Raw genomic sequence first — 21,493 nt, forward strand, 5'->3', positions numbered from 1 at the left:
CCCTATTGTGTGGGCCAAGGGCCTTGATTAAATGCCAGCCATGCCTGAACGGTGTAACCCAAAGTTACGGCAGCTAAAAGTGCAGAGGGACCTTTCTTTCATTGCTGGGTAGCGCCTTTTGTTGGTCTCTCCTGGGGAAAGGATGCGTGACTGGGGATCAGGGAGGCTTCTTGGAAGCAAGTCTCCTTTCCTCTCCCAGCGGGATGTGAAATCGCTGAAGGAGTGGCTGGCAGCGGAAAGGAAAACTCGGAGAGCTCGTGACTCATGTTCTCCAGGAGGGGAAGGTGGAATGTCTGGGTATGGTTGAGCGTGATCTTTATTCATTTGACAGCATGCTGGCTTGCGGGAAGACAGAAACCATATTTTGCCCTATTTTGCAGTGATCGGTGGTGGGTGAGGGAGAGCAGCTTTTGCAGGCTGTGGGGCAGGACTCAGGGTATGAACAGCCAGGAAGGGGTGAGGGCCAGTCCCTTCTGAATTCCTTGGATAAGAGGCACAGAGAGCACATACCTGTATGCCATGGAAAGGAGGAGGTTTGAGTCTTCCCCTTTCCACAAATGAAAATTGGTCCCAATGCTGTGCTTTTCCATGGGGTTGAGGGAAGCATCCGTCCTGCGCAGTGATATTCCCTAGTGCCTGAAAGACCAGTTATCTGCTGAAAGATCCATTTTAAAAAGTTTTTTTGTTTTGTTTTGTTTTGTTTTTTTTGCATATTTAGGAGCACCAAAGGATGCTGGTGGGGTCAGTCAGGTGGACAGAACCCCTTCTAGCTCGGAGGATATAGGTGTAGGAAACATGCAGAGCTGGACCCACCTAACCTATGTCCTTGTCTTGCCTGTAGCTGGAGTTACCTTCCTGGAAGGGTTTCTCTGCAGTTTGCTCTCCTTGCCCATCAAGCAGCATGCCTGAGCCCTTTTTCCCAGCAGCTGCTCCTGCTGTAAGCAGCAGTGAGTTTTGCACGGCAGCTGCCTGCTCCCTCCTGCCTTATACCCAGAGCTCTATTCAGAGCATTTCCCCTTTGTGTATATTAAACTTTTTTTTTTTAAAAAAAAAAAAAAAAAAAGAGAGAGAGAGGGAGAGAAAGAAAAAAATGTTAAACTCCTTCCTTTCCAGGAACTGGTCCAAACATCTCCTTCCTTCTGAGGCCAAACTGATATGTCCCAAAACACATTTCTTCCAAAACCTGGGAGCATCCTTTGCTTTTCAACCCTTTTTTGTTTTGTTTTCATCCTTTGGCCATTGATATTTAGATGGTAATGAGGAAAACACTGCAGGAACAGGGTGAGTCCCACCACCTCGCTGGCTTCCCGGTGCAGTGGACATCCCAGCCCCAAGGCTGTCTGTCTTTTTTAAGTTACATTCAGCAACAGCTCTGCCCGGATTCCTTCTGGTGGCTGTAATTTCCATGCAGTAATAATAGCAGAGCATTTCTTTCAGCTGCTGCCTCTTCTAGCCAGCCCTCTTGAGCCTGAAGTCTGGGATTCCTTTTTTTCCTTTCTTTTCCTCTCCCCCCCAACCCCGGACAACTGACACTCCCTGCAAAGCAGTACACGCCCTCCTCTTTCTCTCTGCTGTCCAACGTCCACATGCACACAATGTTCCTGCTTTGGGAACCTCTCTCTTAAGCCCAGGGCTGGCCTCCGGAGCTGTTTTTTTTTCCCCTTGCAAACTGCTTCTTGGTGCCTGGCGCATCCCAGGATCTGTCGGGAGGCTTTCAACACCAGCCAGGCTGTGCTGCGGGACGGGGGAAGCAATAAAACCCTTGGAGGAGGCAAACGTGCACAGTGGGGTTTTGTACTTAGGGAGGGGGGAAGCGGCACTTTGCTGGCTCCTGGTTTTTCCTCTGTTTCCCTTCCACCCCCACCCCAAAAAAAAAAAAACAACAGTTAAAGCTGGTTTGTAAAGACTGCTTCTCCCATGTGTGTGTTGGGGGAGAGAAAAAATATTGCATGCAGGATTGGACAGCGATGGGGAGGTAGGAGGAAGGGGATGTGGGGAGTGAGGCAGCTGCTGGGGGACAAAGTGCGATGTTTATCTGCCTACAGCCTGCTGCAGACCTTCACCTCTGCCCAGAAATAACCCAGGTTTCCACCACAGCCACCTCTTCTCCTCCAGCTCCCCAGCCCCCACTGCAGAGCTTGCGGGGCTTTTTCCGGGGATTGCTCTCGAGACATCTGATCCTGAGCACTTGTTGCAGCTTCTGCTCGTGGCATTCCCCATTTGGCCAGGGGAGCTCATGGCACAGCAAACAGCACGTTAACTGCTTCGGTGCTTCCTGCTCGTCCTCCTCTTCAATTTGGTTGTAGTTGTAAATACCAAGCCCATCCTGCCTCTCAGTATATTGCTGCTTCTAAGCGTATGGAGGCTGTGAGACATGTTGATACCAGGTCAGAAACCATCATTCAAGGTAGCTAGCAGCATGGATGAGTTGGATGCTGACAACTGGTTAACTATTTCTTGGGTATCTATTCACCCACTGCCTGAAGTCCTGTTATTTTTTATTATTTTTATTTTTAAAAGTGTGATGCAATGAGCTATGAGAGCCCCCACCGCCAGATTGTCTCGCCGACCCAAAATAGGAAATCTGTGTCCAGCTGCTAATAGCAAGCAATGGAGCAACACGACCCGGTGCTTTGATTATCTTATCCCTGGGAGTGGGGCCAAGCTGCAAGGAAGAGTGCCAAAACATCCAGATTTGGGGTGCAATTTTCCATGTAGCTTCGGGGGTGGGAAGAGGGGCGGTTTTGCTTCTGCTGTAGTTTTTCCCCCAGCTTTTCACTTTTTGTTAGGAACTCCTTGGCTGGCTTGCGTCTCGTCCGCAGAGCACAGCGGCACCGTCACTCTTTGGGAGGGGTGTGAGGATTTGGACAGGCACACAATAACAGATTAAATTTGGATCTGGAGGCTGTTGCTATCACTCCCTTTCTCCACCATCCTGCTGGGTATCACTGCCTCAGTAGAAAGTTGAAAGGCGATGAATTATTTTGTTATGTTTGGGGCTTTTTTCCCCTAGCAGCCAGGCTGATTAAGGTGGCAATTCCGGGTCTGGCTCCCAAGCAGCTGCACGTCTGCCCTTGAAGTCATCAGGGTGTGATCCCCACCACTGGCAAGCTTTAATGGGCACCTCGTCCACAGCATTGCTTTTCGCAAGTACCTTCAGGGGGTTGTGCAGGCCTCCGGGGGTCTGATGCTCGCATTAAAGCATATTTAGCAGCATGCAGGAAGGGATCAGGTCACATATCCGAGCTTCCCTGGTGTTTCCTGGTGTCCCTATGGCATACAAGGATGCTCCTAACCATGGATTCCAGATATGGCCAGCAGCACAGAGCACCCTGGCACATGCTGAGCAGTGCTATGTCATCCAAACAGCATTGGCAAAGCGATCAGCGGGGTGCCGTGCTTTCTGCCCATAAGAGTGGCTTTTTTCTTAATTACCCTTTTCAGGGGTAATTGGGCAAAAAGCAGCCATTTTCAGAGCTTCAGAGATGGGTATTTGTTGCAGAGGAATTCCCATCTTCATCCCCATCCCTCCAGAAACACTAAAGTTGGCACCAACGTACTACAGCAGGGGGTTAAACTCAACAGCAGACCTTTGGCTAAACTGCTTGTGGAAGGGCTACAAGATCCCAAGAGTCCTATTTCTAGGTCCTTGTGCTCTTCTTCAAGGCCCAGTGTGTCAGTGGTTTTCTGATGGAAGTGTGAGCAGTGGCCAGGCGTGCGTGCTCGGAAGTGGAAACCAAGCACAGCGAGCAAAATGGGCGGTTGCAAAAATAACATGTATGTGGTTGTTTGGTTTTCTCCAGTAGAAGTACATGCATTTTTTTGTCTCTTGGAAATAAGCCTATTTACGGCTAAGGACAATTTAATTATTTAATCCCCTAAAGAAAAGAAGACTGAAGTTTGCTGGTTCTAGATTTTCCTTTAATCACATTTTTCTTTAATCAACTTCTTCAATATCGAAGGAATTCTTTTTAAAGTAGTAGTTTTAGTGCAAAACACTTTGTCAATACCTCCTGTTAAGTATATGGCTTATAACATTTATCTGACAGTAATTATAACACTGTTTCTGTATTTTTAGCACGGAATTCAGTTTCTATTAAAAAAGCCACTTATATTGCCCTGTGTCCCTTCATTGGGACCAGCTCCTGAGGATCATTTACTCTGCAAGCTAAAGTTGATTATGACTTAAGGCCGCTTCCCTGCTGGCTTTGTAAGTCTTTACTTAAAATTGGTGACAGTGAGTTATTTTGGGTTCAGACCTACCCAACTGCAAAACAACTTGTGTCATCACCTATTTGGGTTAGGTTCAGACGGGCAACCTTGTTTTCTCTCATATGCAGCCTATTGGTGCTCCTCAGCTTTCTGAGAACGCCAAAATAAAGAGCAGAAATGCAGGAGGGGTTGTCCAGAAGCACAGAAGGATTTAGGTGAGCAAACTTAGATGCCACTGAGTCCTTGAGGCTGGCAGCGTTGTCCCCTGTGGTGATGGTGGGAGAGTTAAGGTTGCTCCAGCCATCGGTTGTTTCCATGGTTGGTCCTGAGCAGAGTCTGTAAAGGAAAGAGCTTTGGTTCCTGCTCAGAAGGGATCCCTGTTATATCACCGGGGTGCACCAAAGACAGGTGAAGCTCAGAAACCCCTCAGTCCTTCAGATCCACAAGTAGTGATCCCCCTCCCTTGTCCCCTTCCATTGGCTGTGCCATGGGGACCTGTGTCAGCCATACTGTCTTGCTTTCCAGAGCTGCTTAAATGAGTTTTCCTGTGAAAAGCTGCCACATGTTTAGGCATACGATGTCCACAGGACATCCTCCAGCAGATGTCCAGAGGTGGTCTAGTTTGGGGCAGCAGAGGATAGCTCTGGGCCTTCGGTGCTGTTACCATGGGCCATAGCAGTGCCAAAAGCCTCCTGCCAGCTCTCACGTGTGCCAATGTTTGGAAACTGAAATCTCCATCCAACATTTCCCATGTAGGCAGAGCAGAAGAAATCTGACTGTGGCACTTCTGCCTCTGTGGGATCACTTAGGGTATGGGTGTGCACACATGTGGGTGTTGGTTTGGGTTTTCTCCGCTCTTTCCCTCTGTTTTTACAATGAAGGCATGACCTTTGCTTCTGTCCCGCATTGCTCTTCCCCACAAGGGCAGCATGTATGTCCTTTTGTCTCCGCATGCGTGCCACGCAGCCCCCGGAGAGCTTTCCATGCTTTGCAACAGTGGTGCTCCATCTGGAAGGCATTAGCAGCCATGGAGCAACAGCGTTTTTCTTAGGAGAGGGAGCAGAGGGGAAGGAAAGAGCTTCCCAGTTGTCACCATCAAACCCTTTGCTTTTCCCTTCTTTTGCCCTGTTTTCAGGAAAGCGCTGTTGGTCCTGCTGGCACCATGAGATAGGGGTGAGCCTCCAGGGCTGGGAGGATCTGCTGGGCCAATTCCATGGGCAGTCGGACAAAAATGTGCAGGAGACCCACCCTCACGGGCTGCCCCGTGCAGCCATCCCTTTTCCACCAGGTTGTGGAGGGACTTCCCACTCCCTGCCCTCAGGCTGAAAGGAAGCAGGCTACAGCCAGGATTTTTTGGCTCTGGAGATGGTGTTCTTCCAGGATTGGTGCTGCAGGGTAGGAAGGAGTCTCCCTCCCACCTCCAAATGACGGTGCCACATTCAGAATCTCCCGACCAGGCCCCACTGCAGCACTCCCTTTCTCCCTGGCAGGTTCGCAAAGCCCTTGCGTTCACGGAGTCCCCTCCCAGAAGCCGATCTGTCGGAGTCTGAAGACAAAAATCTCTTTTTCCCTCCCCATTAAGGCTTTTGGAGCCCTGGCCCTGCAGCTCTATGCAGGAGGAATGCCTCTGCTCTCTTGCCCCCTTCTCAAAGTGCATCCCCGGAGGGGGCTTGCAAGGCTTGGGGGACCGTGAGGGTTTCCCAGGAAGAGTGGTGTGATGCTGGGGATTTTTCTTTTTTGTTTGTTTTTCTTTTGGAAACATTGCCATGGTGACCTGTGGGGGAAGAGACTGGCTTCCATTAGCTTAATGAGTTAAAGCTGGCAAGAGAGAGGAGGGAAATGGGGGGGGGGGGGGGTAGGTGGGAGAGAGGATGTTGTTTGGGAATGCCCCTGCCTGGAGCCACACAGCTTCTTGCGCAAGGGGAGAGCTGGCTTGTGCTGACTCTCCTCGCTTCAGAGGAATTTTGCTGTGCTTCTTCCTCCTTTTATTTGTTTTTATTATTATTTCTTCTCTGTTTTTTCTATTCGTTTTTTTTAACTTCCCAGCAGGGACAGGACATGAGTTTTACAACCCTGTGGGCACCAGCAATGTGGCTTTAATGCTGGGGCAAGCAGCGACGTTTGACACTGCCTTTTTCTCTCCCATCCCTGCTCCGAGCACCAAGCATGCTGCTTTCTACCTGGCCTGGAGGCATCATCTCCACAAGATAGGACCTAAGCTGGCCTCTTAATTGCTTTTTTCTCCACCCAGCGCCATCCAGAGAAAAGTGCTCGGTGGCTCAGTCCCCTGTGTCTGAGGTTCAGGTGCTAAAGCTTGAGGAGTCCCCACCACCCAAAGCAGCATGTGCTGGATGAGTTTTACTCTGCTGCTGCAGCTTTTTTGGTGATTTATGTTCTGATGCTCTGGAGTGAAGAGTTCATATCGTGGTTGTGGTGCTGCTGCTTTGAATTAAGATGGGACCCTAAATCTCTTGGTGGTGCCGAGGTGAAACTGAGTCTGGGTGGCCCCATTTCCTGAAGCTTTCCAGTTTTCCTCTCACAGGGAGATAACGGGGGACTCGAGGCCCTGGTTTGTGTGTGGCAGCTTCCTGCTGAGAGTGGTGCCTTGGGGTTCAAGTGATGCTGTAGGAATGCTCAGGGCGATGGGACCATTAACACCTCCAAGTGGTTCTCTGGAGTTCCCAGGGTCTATCGTGCTTCACTCAGAGGGGACAGGATTGTTGCAGGAGTTTTGTATTTTATACCTCTCTGCTTTTATCCTTTGTTTATGATAAACAGCCTTTCTTGTTTTAAAAACCCTGTGGAAGCTGCCATACAAATGCACAAGCAAGATGTGAAAGGCAGATGGAGCTTTGCTCAGTCACAGTTGTGCCAGCAGAGGCTCGGGTGCTGCTTCTGGCCGAGGCGTTAAACGTTTCCATCCAGGACAGGCTCGCAGGAGTTAATTCTGTCTCTGACACCGCAGCAGCGAGGAGGCTCAGGCTGGGAAAGTCTGGCCTGGCATTACAGAGGACAACGCCCCATTCAGGGTGGGCATGACAAGTGTCTTGCTCACAGACACCCAAACCGCGCTGTCCATCATCACCACGGGCTGCCAGGAACGAAAGCAAGGACGTGTCAGGTTGCTTTCTGGGAAAGGGCCTGGTTGTACCGGGCTTTCTGTCAGAGAGTGGTCCCACTGCCTGGTGACTCCCTCCATCCAGGCTGGAGGGAGAGACGGGGCACCGGCCCTTGTCCTTCAAGGGGAGGGATGGGTGTGGGAAAACACTCGTGGCCCGAAGCATGTGTTTGGGTGTTTTGGTTGCATTTGTTGTTGTTGTTGTTGTTGTTTTTTCCCATGCAGCATGAAAATGTTCATTGTACAACACTGTTATTTGTGTATTTTGTGCTTGGTTTTGAATAAGCCCCAGAGCAGAGTCCCACTGCATTGCCTCCTCATAGCATCTGTTTGTCGGTGAGAAAAGGGGGCGCCATAAGGGCCATTTATTTGTGCCCCACACTGAAACTGGCCTTCATCCCAGAAACCAGACACATCCTCTGGGTGCTGGTCAGGAAGCAGTGTGTGGGACATGGGGCTGGTGGTCCGGTAGTTGTCCATCATGACCTTTAAATGAAGCACTGGAAGGAGCTGGTGTCTCTTATGCCCATGGGTGTGCACTGGCCGTTGGGTTCCCTGCAGCATCTCAGGCTCCAGCTGTGCTGCATCTGTCTGAAGCCAGGGTGGGCAGCACCAGTGGTGGCTGAGGTGACGTGTCCCCTTGCCCACGGCCCAGCTTTGTCTGCTCTGTGCTGACCTCATGGGAGGAGAATTCAGAAGCCGCTGCACTCAGGAATGAGCAAAATTGATTTTGCCAGAGACTTGTGATGAAGACTCTTCCATGGAGCCACCCAGGGCTGTAAGATGGAAAAGGCTGATGCCATTTGGGTTGGAAACCTAAAGCCTCAACATCGCTTGCACAAGTTGAAGGGGTGAAGGCAGTAGTATATTGCAGTGATAGTAAGCCAGCTTTTTTTTTTCTTTATTTCTGAGAGACCACTGATCACACATTGTTCTTCTCGAAACAGCACTTTCGTTGCTTCTGAAAACCTCCATCAGGCACTCTCGTGCTTGGCAGGTGTCCAGCAGCCGGCCTTCACTTCCCAGGATGCATTAATGCCTTCCCATCACCCCCAGCCCCTGCGGGGCACACTTGTCCCATGTGCACCCTAGCCTGCTGCCCACTTGGGAGAAAACTGCTTTGTTCCACCTCAGGCAGGTGGAACCCCACAGCTTTAGCTGCTGGCCTGGCCTTTCCAAAAAACTCTCCCTGGGGGTTTGTCTTGCTCATTTTTCCCTCTCCTCATGCCTTCAAGCAAGGAGCTGTTGTCCCATCCCTGCTTGGTCAGCTTCAGGCAAGGCCCCCCGCCTGTTGGCTGGGTTTTGTTGATGCCAGATGCCACCAAAGACCCCTTGATAAGCATCAGGAGGTGCCACTCATGCCTTTTTCCCCTTTTGCTCGCAGTAAGCAGCAGCTCGCTGTGAGGATGTCAGTGTCACCGGCAGTGAGCGCCGTCAGGTTTTGTGAAGAGGGACATCCTGCTGGGTCAGCTCACCCCATTGTGCTGTGCTTCCCTTGCATCTGGCTTCCTCCCTCCTGCCTCCCACTAAATATAGCCAGGGGCATTGTGCAAGCGCTGGGCTCTGTCCCGCTCTGTCCCCTCGCCTGGGACAGAAGGGTCCTGGCAGTCAAGTTGTGCTGGTGGTGCTTCCCTTGCCAAGTGGGGTGGCTTTTGTTTTAAAAAGGGAAGGCTTGGGAGGTGAAGTTGACCTTTCCTGAGCTTGCAATATCCATTAAGGAGAGTTAAACATGTCGGGGTTATCGTGTATCGGGTTTTTAGAGGAAGGTTTAGCTCTGCTCTCACAGAAGTTGGTTGTGTCATGCGTGCCCTTTAAACTTTACACATAAATTATCAGATGATTGCTTAAAAGCTACAAAGATAAGAAAAACCTTGGGCACCATGGGCACATAAAAAGCAGTTTTGATCTTGTTTGTACTTTAGTTCTGATCCTAAGAGCTGACTGGCTGATTAATAACTATAAACATGTTTAGACTCCTAGCAAAATAAAACACTTCATTGAAGGGATGTCTCTCTCAAGCACTGGGAAGATTTGCTATATTGCTGTTAGCTTTGAGATGCTTATACATTCATAAGCATAAATATAAAATACCTTCTTATTCAGATTGTTTTTTTTCTCACTTTGGATTAAAAATGACTGAGGTCTTGCCTGATGTTGAAGTATTTCTTTGATTATTTTTTGCACACGTCAAGCCACTTTGTTACAGAAAGTGGAATTCACTTACAAAATAGTAGACCCACAATACTTGAGAATGTTAGTTAACTAAAAATACCCAAAATGTACAAGATACATGAGGAGAAAGCTGTGTTTTTTGGAAAAGGAGACAGTGTTACCGAGCTGGTAGCATTGCGTGGCTGGGGAAGGAAAGCGTGGCTGTGTACCTCAGCTAAGCGCTTGGTTCCTGAGTGAAAATGGACTTTAGTTCGTCCGTTTTCTCACTCTCCCTGCCTGGTTTCCAAGCCTTGAGCTAGTTGGGAAGCAACTTGACTGTGCAAATTTAATAAGTTGAAATAAAAAAAAATCTCTGTGGAAGAACCTTTGACAAACAAAGGCTAGATTATATTAACTGGGATGCTTAAGCAGCACTTTTCCCTTAGTTTTGTGGCTTGTCTGTCTCTGAAACATTAGCAGGATAAATATTTGTCTGATGTTTAATCTAAACAAGCCATATGCCTTATTGTTTGTTTAAAAAGATATGTTAACTAATCATTTTTTATCTCCTCTGCTTAAATATTTAAAATAGGGTGTCATGGGAACTCCAATAATGCAGCTTTCAGGACACTGTAATGCCTTTGTCTTCCTTGCTACACCCTCTTCCTATCATTGATCGCGCTCTGTGTGTTTCCTGTGATTTTGGGGGTGGCTGCTTTTTCAAGTTTCAGTATTACTACCTTCAAGCGCTTTGAGGCCCAACTGGTCTAAGTTGTGTGATTTGCATTGGTGCCGGACCAGCCATGAGGTCTTGGCTAGCACAGAGGGAACTCCTGTGGGCAAATTCACCCCAAATGAGCTTACTGATGCTGATAATGTTTATTTTAATGGGAGAAACAATAACAGTGGCCTGAAATAGGGTCTGAACTCGGGTAGCTGTGGACCACTTCCACCAGCCCATCTCGGTTCACACCTGAGGACCCCATTGTCAGCAGAAGAGTAGCAGAGCAGAAAGCAGGGTGAGACACGGTGGCTTTTTCTGCTGCTGCCACGTCAGCCACCTCTGTTGCTCTCAGGACTTAATTATGCACACCTGTAATTAGCTATGGAGCCAGCATGCCTGGTCTAGTGGTGGGATGCGTCTTCAGGAGGCTCTGCAGTAACGTCTTTGCCTCTCACTCTTCCTTGCAGGAATCTACATCCTGATTGCAGTCGGTGCTGTCATGATGTTCGTGGGCTTCCTGGGATGCTACGGCGCTATCCAGGAGTCTCAGTGCCTTCTGGGAACGGTAAGGGGCTCAGCACCATGAGGGCATGCGGCCACTGAACCACCTTTTTCTTACCTAACATCCCCTACAGCTTCCCCTTTTGTTCTTGGGTTTGGGGCCACCTGTGGGGAGTTCAACGTTTGTATGAAGTCATCTAATATTTTTACCTGTTAGGGCTAGGAAACAGCAAAGATTTCCCACAATATCTTAGTGAGGGTGTCGAGGTAAATCTTGGGAAAACCATTACTGAAGCACTACAGGCATCCTTGATGGCAGGCAGCAGCTTGGGATTCCTGGCGTGGGATGAGCTTAATTGCACAAGCTGCAGGCACACCAAAAGCCTTGGCCTTGGGGGTGAGGGAGACCCAGTTATTTGTAGCAAGTTCTTGCACGTGGTTCGGGTTTAAACCAGATGCCAGGCTCCATAACCATCACCAGGCTCTGCCAGCCTCAGGGAGAAGCTGGCTGGAAGTGGCCCCGTTCATGAGCCACCACGTGGGTGTCCTCGTTCTGCAGCCCTTGGGATAACCCTGTTTCAGGGCTTTCTGTGATATCTGTGATATTTTTTTTTTTTTTAATTTATTTTGATTTTTCCTCTCCTCCCTCCCATAGCAGAATTGTATGCAGAAGAAGAGAGTGCTGGCACGTACATACCTGCTCTTGGGCTGTTATTGAGGCATGTCAGAGCTTTTGGCACATTGTGCTTGAGAAGGCAAGAAATTGCACAAAAAAAAAAATAATAAATTGAAGGGATTAAAAAAATACATAAAATTTGGAGGGACTTTCCAGCACTTGGCTTCATTGAGCTGGAAGACTGTGATCCGGTGACCTGTGGGTGTGGACTCAATTGGGACGGAGGGAACTGAAGCTTCTTGCTCTGCAGATTGCCTCACCTCTGGTTCCTTCTTTTTCTACATTGGCAAGAAGGAGGGGGGCTCTTGTCAGCTTTAGTAAAGCACTTTGGAACATCGTTGGGTGAGAGCTGTGGCAAGAGTTTGCAGGCATTACCATTGCTGCCGGGAATAAAAGGAGTCTGTGTGCAAATCTGACAGTGGTAGTTGTAGCAAGGTCTGACAGCTTTGGATTGTTGTTTTTCTTTTTTTTGGCATGAGCTATTACAGACCCTGAATTACCCCTCGTTCCCTCTTGAAGTTGGAAAGAGGATTAAGAGGGCAGATGGTGATGGTACAAGGTACCTGCAGCTCGGCAGGGGAACCGGCTGCTTCGGCTGCAGTTAGCAGCTCTAGCTGCTGCGTGCTGCCCGTCTTTGCTCACACCTTGGCTTGCCAAGGGGAGGCTGGAGGTGCCTCCTGATGATGCTTTCTGCTGGCTAAGGCTCCCTCCGGGCTCCAAGGACATTTCTAGGCAGCATCCTTAGGGTGCTCCCCAGGAGTGACCAGGAACACCTCCACGCACCTGCCCAAGAACAGCTCCGTGTTTCCATGGTGTAAAGCTGCATCTTCAGCGTTTTACAGCTAGCTTGCAGAAGCTTACCTGCACTTACCTGCAGAAAGCTGGATCTCCAAATCTGAGGTGAACAAGCCAACCCTCACTAGAGGGTAACCACTGCAAGAGTGAGCCCTAGTGCTTAACCAGAGAATTACAGTGGCCTTGTGCTTGTGGTTTAGGGTGATGTGGGTCCCAGTCTACCATGGGAGTTCCTGGGAAACCAGTGACAGATAAGTGTTTAGATAGGAGTTGGTTGTTCTAGGGCAAAGATGTTTGAAGTCCTTTCCTGCAGGTAGGTCAGAGGTCCTGTTCATGTTGTGCAGATATCCCTTTGCTTTTCTTGAGAGTAAGGCTGGCTTATAGCATCGTTCTGGAAACTCCTGTTTGCCCTGTTGTGGAAGAAAAGGTCCTGAATGTGTCTGAAAAAGGCACTACCCAGAATGTGGGGCTGTGTTTCCCACCTCATACTGTGATTTTATGCCATCTCCTGGCTACTTTCACCTCTTTTACTTATTTCCATGGGGCTTTTCTTAGGAAGAAGCCACTGAGTGTGATGTGGTTGCAGAGGTAATGTGGGCCATGTGGAATGTACCTGCCTGTGTCTTTATACTTGGCTATGATGTATGGTCTCTACAGCATCCCATGTCCAGTCTATTGGACCTCCCATCACGTTACTGGGATATGAACAGAAAGATGGAGGAAGGTTTGGAGTGGTGGCAGGGAGAAGGAGGAGTGTTGGGGTTGTGCTAACAGGGTGAGGCTGTGGGAAAACATCACTGCTAGTATTTATGCAAAAAACTGCAGTAGCCTTGCAGGGCGGAGAATGCCAAGAGAACTGGCCATAAATCATACCCTGCAGCTCCTCAGCAGCCAAAATGTGCTTTTAACCCTGTGCTGGCAACTCCTTGTCCTGGGAGCATCTGTGGCAGAGCAGGAAGCTAGGCTGGATATTCCTGCAGCCATATCAGAAGGGGCAATTTGTCTGGTGGTGTGCAAGGCATCCTCATGCCTGCAGGTCCCTGTGTGGAAGAGGGCTCTGATTGTCCCTTCTTGGCTGTACCAGTAGGAAGTTTGGGCACAGGGTGGCATCTGATGAGTTGTAGGAAAATGTGCTTGAGCAACGTGTGTGTGTGAGAGACCTTGCTCTGATCTCCCCCATCAGAAGTGCTGCTGCGCACCCCTACCTACTTTATCACTTCTTTTTCCTGTAGCCAAGTGTACTAAGCATCCCTCTCGCAATTTGTCTCCACAGTTCTTCACTTGCCTGGTGATCCTGTTTGCGTGTGAAGTTGCGGCTGGAATTTGGGGATTTGTCAACAAAGACCAAGTAAGGCGACCCTAAAACTTGTGGTGTGGGGCTGGGAGGCTGGGGTGGGAGCACAGTGGGAACCTTCTGCTCTTACAGTCCCAGACTGAGTCCCAGGAGCTGGGGTTTGCTACGTGACCTGGGCAGGTCACTTAACTACTCTTGGCTCGGCTGCTAACCTTTAAATGTGAGCACTTGATGGGAATGGCTGCCCCATGCGGTATGTGGTGCGATGTCTGGGATAAAAATAACCCCATCTGGCTCAGGTCTCCTCCTTGCTGCCAGCTGCAGCAGGAGTGGATTTATGTGTGAAGTCGAGGAGGAAAAGCCACCTGCACGCCTGAGGTGCCAAGGAGCAAAGCACAGACCTGGCCGTGTGGGAAGGAGGTGTCACTGAGTACACGGGCTGAAACCGGCAGCTTTGCACCTCTCTTCCCGCTGCCTTCCCTACGTTCGCTCTCACATTTGCAAGGTTTGGTCCAAAAACCACCAAGCTGTCTGTGTGGGAACCAGGGCCATCCTGCGGCAAGCAGAGGGCTGGGTGTCCACCACTTGGTCAGTGCAAGTTTGGGGAGAGAAGGGGATTTACTTCTGCTCACAGCTATGTTAGGCTTGGTGGTGAAGCAGCAAATGTGTTTACAATGAAATGTAAGGCAGCTGTGGAAGTAGGTGGTGGCCGGCTCAGCTTTCACTTGCATTTAGGACACAGATGACCAGCTCGGCTGTGAATGGAAACACCCTTGTAGTGATTCACAGGAGAGCATGACTTCACCAGCATAAACTCTTCTGTGGCTAACTGTATTACTATGCAAGCAGGGTGCTGTTCCCTAGCAACTTCGGCGAGCTAATTAACCTTTGCAGATGTTAGTTTGTGAATCCTGAGGAGCCCAAGATGTGCGAATGAAATGACAGAAAAACAAAGGCTGGGTAAGGAGGGAGCCTGTGGCTGTTGCTCTCCGTGCCAGGGAGAAGGCACCTGGATAAAGGTATAAAGAGCATAAAGCAGAGAAGTGTAGGATTTGCCAATGTGAAAGGAATGACCTCAGCCACCTAAAATTAATTTTGCACTTCGAAATGAATGGTAGCAATCAGTTGGCTCTGTCTGCATTTTCAGCTGTGATGAATGGGCTGTTTGTACATCACTGCTAGCAAGGCAAGCGGCTTGCTACTCCCCCAGCATGGTTGAGGGCATCTCATGAGCACCAGGGGCTGGGAGCGAAGTGCTGGGTGCTCCCAGCCACACTGTGTCACTCTCAGGGGACACCCAGTGGATAAGGTGGGAAGCCCCCTTGGGTTTACAGCCCTGGCCAATAGTCTTGGGGGACAGTCATCTCCCAATGGAGCAGGCAAAGGATTTTGTTTCACAAAATTGCAGGCACTCTTTCCGTGATCCCGCCTTGTCAGAGCTGCTTTAGATACAGAGTGAAAGGCGAGAAGTACTTTTGTTTTTGTTTTTGTGTTTTTTTTCCCCTTTACCAGAATCAAATGGTTTGTTCACAGGGTATTGCCCTCCAAAGCAAACTTTTTTGAGCATGGAGAAATGCTGGGATAATTGATTGAAATCATGCTCCTTTTTGCTGCAGTCTCGTTTTTCGTGTGCTAATCCAGTGTGCACTGCCAAGAGCAGATGTTCTGGAAAGCGCTTTCCATTTCATACTTGTTCATATTTTTCCTTTGCTTCTTTCACATGTCCTCCTTTCATCTCCCTCCGAAATTATTGGAAAGTGTTAGAGGAGAAGCCACAGGGTCAGTTTCTCTGAAAATTAGTGTTTTTTTGTTTGTTTTTGTTTTGTTTTGTTTTTTTTGGTTGGTTGTTGCTTTTGTTTTTTTTTTTCATCATGGAGCGTCGACTCCCTGTGGGTGTCTGTGGTCTACCAGGCCAGGTGGCAGAGCTGGGGTATGGATGTGACTTCTCATTTACAGGATGGAGGTGTCCTGCTCCATGTAGAGACCCAGCAGGACTTTGCCACCCATCCAAGAGCATCAAAACCTCCAGCTGCAAATGAGCCACATAACTAGGCTTTAGTGTGTAGTCTCTCCCAGATTATTCCTGTCCCCTCTTAGCCAGACAGGTTGAGGTGCCCATATCTACTGATATCCACCCTTTGCTTGTTTGGTTTCCATGCCTTTGGTAGTTAAGAACAAGCCGTTTCTGAGTTCCTGGCAGTGTTAACAATCCACACAGCTTGAAGACTATCTCAGAGCTTGTGGTTCAACCTCTGTGGCTTGGCTGTCTTTGCATGCTACAGAGAGCTCGCAGAGCACTGAAACAAATTTGGGTGGAACCTGCTGGCTGGTGAATGAGGTTCTTAATGTTTGCTTTTTGAAAGATGCTGTGGCTGGAGGGACTTGAGCCCCGTGAAAGACAAGCCTTTCTCCACTCACCTGGGTGAATTAGCAGCGTCTGAACCTGTTTAAAACTTCTTGTTTACCTGCAAGTGCCGTTTGAGGGAACCGTCCCTGTTCAGGCACATCCGCTGGATGGGTTTCCTTATGCTCCCCTGGCTGAAAGAGACTTTTTGCGGTCTTTCCTAGATAGCCAAAGATGTGAAGCAGTTCTACGACCAAGCGTTCCAGCAGGCGCTCATGGCAGATTCAGACGCGAGCAATGCGAAGGCCGTAGTGAAGACCTTTCACGAAACGGTGAGATGTCAGAGGTCTTGCTGCATGCTCAGGTTGGGCCACACATGCTCAGCCCAAGCTGGTGAATGGGGTCTGCAGTGCCTCGAATTGCACATGATTAACTTCTGCATGGGGTTTATCGGGGTGTTAACTTCTGTATGGGGTGAGCGGCGAGGAGCGGCTGCCACTGTGTTTCAGATGCTCCTCACCAGAGAGGAAGAGGAATTAAGTTGTCCTGGGGTGGGAAGTGAAGGCAGTGCTGAATACGTAATGCTTAGGAGTGAACTGAGTGCTGAGTTTTTGCTGCTTGTCTTCTGAGCACTGTGCCAAAATTCTCCTTGACATAGGAATTTTGTGCAGCCAGAGGAAATGAGAATGTGGGAGGAAGGAGAAGGAAGCGGGGTCAGGAAAATGAATAGGAAAATCAAGGTCTAAAGCATATAATGCTTCATTTAGGTCTTAGCCTGCTAGAGGTAGCTCTTCTTAGGGGTCAGGTAAAAGAGTTCCACCCTCTTAAATATTTTGTCCTTAGCACTGTGCTAGGAAGTCTGGGCTGAGCTCTAATGAAGTTGTTTTCGATCCACCTTAGCACTCCGGATTAAGTAAAACTCAGTGGAAGACAAATGCTGCTCTGAGGAATAATTAGAGATCTCTGCTCAGCAGGAGGCAAATCTCTGGAGGGAGTCGTGTTCGTTCTCCTCCAGGATACCAGGCCTGATGTGTCTGGGATCAGTGCTGGAAGCAGCTGCATTGCATGTAAAGAAAAAAAATGAAATTAGAAAATTGTTTCTTCCTCCTCCCCTTCTTTTTCCCCATCCAAGGTGCCTCTTTAGTTTTAGGTGGCTTTTGGAGGTGTTTAATGGCAGGGAGAGCATTGCAAGAGAGCATGTGCTGTCTGCTAACCTGTTGGTTTGTTGTTGTTTTTTTTTTTTTTTTCCTCTTTGTAGCTGGAATGCTGTGGTCCTGATACTGCAATAGGAGCAATCTCTGCGCTGTGGAGAGAGGACCTCTGCCCGAAGGGCTTCCAGAAAATCTTGGTTCAGGTAGGCTTGGCTGCTCTTCCCCTGGCACATCTTCTGTGAGGGAGCTTGGCTGCCAGGGAACTTTGGTGATTTATTCAGGATTTGGATACCAGGCAGAGATTTCATTTATCTGGGGATAAAGGTAGAGGGCTGTCAGAGGTTTGTGTCAATGCTCCCCTTGCTGTTCCTGCTTGAGGGGCTTACAGAGGGCTGATGTCCAGTGGGAATTCCTAGAGCCAAGGCATGGCACGAGCCTGGAAGCATGAGTAGGACCTGGGGGAAAGCAGGAACCTTGGACCTGCCTTTTTGTATGCCCAAGGGGGTGTGGGAGGAAAGCAGGTCTGTGACCACAGTGTTTCTCTGCTTCAGAACTCGAGCTGCCACAAAAAGATTGACGAGCTCTTCTCCGGGAAGCTGTACCTGATCGGTATTGCAGCCATCGTGGTCGCCGTGATCATGGTAAGCATTGCAGCAGGAAGGAATTTGCTATCCAGGACTTACTGGTATCGGTGATCTTAGGTCAAAATGGCCTGATCCCTGAAAAAAAAAAAAAAATAGCAGCAATTATGTATCATCTCTGCTTTTATCTCTGGCATGAGAGTGTTTATGTGGAGAGGAGGCTGGGGGAAGACCGGAGGCTGTGAGGTTGTCCTAATCCCTAGCTTGAAGGGGGGGGAGCTCCCACGTCTTACAGGTCAGCACCTCACCAGTGGCCTTGTGTCTCCTGACAGATCTTCGAAATGATCCTGAGCATGGTGCTGTGCTGTGGCATAAGGAACAGCTCCGTCTACTGAGACGTGAGAGCCGGTGAGGGGAAGGGGGGAGCAGGGCGGAAGGCGCTGGAGGGGACCCCAAGTGCCACCAAGTGACCAGGAGACATTTCAACAAAAGACAAAGAAACCTATGTATATAAATACTTCCAATATTACCATACAGTACTTATCATTTTTCTTTTGAAGTACTTTTTTTTTTTTTTTATAAATAAAACTTTCCCATATCCTTGTGGCTGAGTTAGTTACACATCAGTTTTGTGTGATAGGGAAAGCTGCTGTAGCAGGAGATCCAGTCCTTCCTCCCCTTTCCCCACCCCAAAAAAATCAGAAATATTGTTGGTGGAGGATGTACAGAGGGGAAGGCTGCAGCCTGTTCTCAGAAATCTTTGCATTTGTTTTTACTCTTTTTCAGCACGGACTGTTTTTTTTTTTTTTTTAATATACATATATATATTATTATATATATATATATATATATATAATTTGATGATGAAGCAGGATTTCTTGATGAAGCAAGATCTCTTTTCCCACCATCACCCTGATTCCCTGGCTTTTCCAAGCCTGGGAGAGAGGAGAGGAAGCAGCCCTAATCGTCTTGGTGTGATGTTTCCCAGGGGAGATAGAGGTGGATTGCTCCTATCGGACCTGTTTGCAACACTAGATAAACTCGTAACAGAAGTCACAATTTTTTGCATTCTCTGAAGAGTGCGGATGTTTTGCGCTTTTTTTTTTTTTTTTTTTTTCCCCCTGGGGGTTATAACTTTATAAATTGGCTCATTTCCAAATATTCATAACATTAAGGGTCAGTTGCTGGGGGTGTGAATTTTAGTCACAATTTTTCAAACACAATCACCTGAAAGCTAAGTCACTTTTTTTTTTTTTTAACTTTGTTAAATGTTTCTTTATAGACATAATATTTTGGGAGAGACTAGTGTTGTACAAAGTTCCCAATGTTAAGCTGATGCCTAGATACAAGTGATATTAGGGAAAGAAAAAAAAAAAAAGAAAAAAGATGAAGAAAAGTCCTTAACCTTAACAGTCCTACATTTACATATTGCAGGATGACTTTGGGGCGATTTCCAGCTGTATACGTACATATTTAAATTTCATCTTTACATCACTCTCCTATTCAGTGAAATTTTCCTTGCTTATAGCATATCGTCACACACTGTAATATTGCTGGGAAAATTTTGTAACTTGATTTTGAAAACGACATAATTACTTATTTCTTAAGACTTTCCATTTCCAGTTACAATAACAGCAGGAGATGAGCTTATCAAAGCAAGGGAATTCAGGATTTAAGATTGCACCAGTTAAAACACTTTTTTGTGCCCTGGTAAGCTTTGATTGCCAATTATGCGTGCGTGGCCTCTGTTGTATGCCACTCTGTTACTGTGTACATAGAGGGGAAGAGTGACCCAGGATCTGTGTAATAAAAATCAGAGTGTCTCTAAAAAGATGATCTATGTGTATAGTTCTATAGATATATATTTTTAAGCAAAGCCTTTTCCTTAGCTGTAGGGGCATTTGAGCTGGAAATGCTAGCATCTCTCAGCTCTTTGCCACGTTGAAGCAGGGGAGGAGAGGAGTTAAAAACCCACGATCACCTTCCTCACTTCAGGAATATTTCCGTTTCTTAAAGCATTTCACTTTCCCCCTCACCTTCAAGTTGCAATTAAGAGCTCCAAATCAGACAGGGAGAGAGACCCGGAACTATTATGAACTAGCACCTTGTCCATGGCATGTGGGTGCCATGGCCCCTGCCAAACAGGGACAGGAGATTCCTGCACTGAGGCGAGCTGATCTGTGCAGAGGCTTTTCTCCCCTTCCACTCACCCCTTTCCTGTCCCTACCTTTTAGTATATAGGGCCTTCTGAAAAGTCTATATAGGGGTATATATATGAAATTGTGCTAGGTAAGAGGAGGAACTTCTTCAACAGATCTTTGGTTTGAGTGGGTTGGAGAAAAAAATCAGCCTTAGAAACAGCCTTAAAAGCAACACTGCCCTGAATGTCCACTTTGTGCACATGGAGAATGAGACTTGGTTTTGCAATAGGTAATCCCTTCCCCTGCTCCCCAGCGTAGCTCCTTCAGGTCATCTACTCTGTTACGTGGCTATATGTATATGCATCAACCAAGCATGTGTGTTTACATATATGTGCATCAGGATTGTTAGCATACAGAATGGATGTGTAACTTGCCGCCTTTTTTGTTGACTGTTGATAAATGTGTATAAATATGCCATTAAGCATTTCAATTCTGTTTTCTTTCCTTATACCATATTTTTGATATTGTTCAGTATTCAGTTGATGCTGCGTAAGTAGCTGAAGCTCTGTTTGAAGACGGACTGGGTCCTCCCTGCAGAGAACTCAGTGCAGGTTGGGCACGTCCTTGGATGTTGTAGCTTTGGGGGTCTGCGTTGTCCTGTGCAGGATCAACTGGGAGAAAAGTGGTGCTTGAAGAGGGAGCCAGGGCTGTGGGAGGAAGAAGAACAGGGTGTTTGCTCAGACCATGTGCCACGCTGGCTGCCATTTGCTCTTTGGCTCCTTTCAGAGGAGAGCGCCCTGTGCCACCTCCTGTCTATGTGGATGCAGGAACTGGAGCTGGACAGGAGGGAAGTGACCAGGGCTGGGAATGTCCTGGGGAGATCTGAAGGAGTTCTGCAGGGACAGTAATGCTTGCTGTGGAATTCAGCTGAGGGTCCCCATGTCTGACTGCATAGTCAATCCCAAACAGATGATAGATGAAATTGAGGGCTGTAAATACAAACCTTCCCTCTCTGAGGAAGCATATTTCTGGAGCAAGTGGCAGCTGAGAAAAATGGCTGCAAGCCTGAGCAGGGAGGAGAGAGGCAGGTGGGGAGAAGCAGAGTGAGCTATCCAGGTGTAAGTTCAAAGACCACATGGAAAGGTCAAACAGAGCCACTGGCAGCTTAACTGAATGCTTGGGATTTTTTCATACTGTGGAGCATGCCACAGAGCAGTGTGTTGAACTTCTTTCTGCCTTTTTTTTTTTTTTTTTTAAAGAAACAAAAATCGATTTAATAAACATTTCTCATTGTGTGCATAGTGTGATGAACCGCTGCAATTTTACAACCAGTTAACCTTGACACCAGGATGCTTTGTGAACCAGGCTTCAGCAGCATGGGTTTTTCCAGCCTCGGCAAGGGGGGTGGCAGGCTGGGGACGCATCCAGAATGGTGCTGAGGGACAGCAGAGAGGTTGCTTGCCAGCAGCGGTGGCTGCTGCAATTGTGCCCCCCTCAATGGAAGGGGGCACAGCTGTGGGGGAGCTAATACGTATTGCAAAATGGGGTGACTGTGTTGAAATTCAGGGGAGGGGCTGTGGTGGCAGTATTGGGCATGCCCATGGGGCTTTTAAAGTGACCGAAAATAGCCCAAAATGCCCTCAACTGCCATCCAGCCAGGGGCTGGGCTGTTTTTGTGGCTGGTCTGGTAAGGCCACCGCTGCTGCTGCCGCCTGCCCCTCTGCACCATCAGGGGAGAGCCCTGCTGAGAGTGAGGGAGTAGGCCGAGTGCTGTGATCCCACACCCGCCTTTCCTTCTTGCTGTG

At 48.3% G+C, this 21,493-nt stretch overlaps 1 protein-coding gene across 1 annotated transcript in view; it reads left to right on the forward strand.

The window, feature by feature from the left end:
• Nucleotides 1-20,983, forward strand: part of CD81 (CD81 molecule) — a 31,168-nt gene extending 10,185 nt beyond the window's left edge. The window contains exons 3-8 of the mRNA XM_084288103.1: nt 10,673-10,770; nt 13,451-13,525; nt 16,040-16,147; nt 17,074-17,169; nt 17,518-17,607; nt 17,880-20,983. Of these exons, the coding sequence (XP_084144229.1) occupies nt 10,673-10,770; nt 13,451-13,525; nt 16,040-16,147; nt 17,074-17,169; nt 17,518-17,607; nt 17,880-17,942 (530 nt within the window). The 3' untranslated portion in view covers nt 17,943-20,983. The remainder of the gene's footprint in view (nt 1-10,672; nt 10,771-13,450; nt 13,526-16,039; nt 16,148-17,073; nt 17,170-17,517; nt 17,608-17,879) is intronic.
• Nucleotides 20,984-21,493: the final 510 nt, after the last annotated feature.

Source organism: Netta rufina (genome assembly GCF_964035555.1).
Source record: "Netta rufina genome assembly, chromosome: 5".
NCBI lineage: Eukaryota > Metazoa > Chordata > Aves > Anseriformes > Anatidae > Netta > Netta rufina.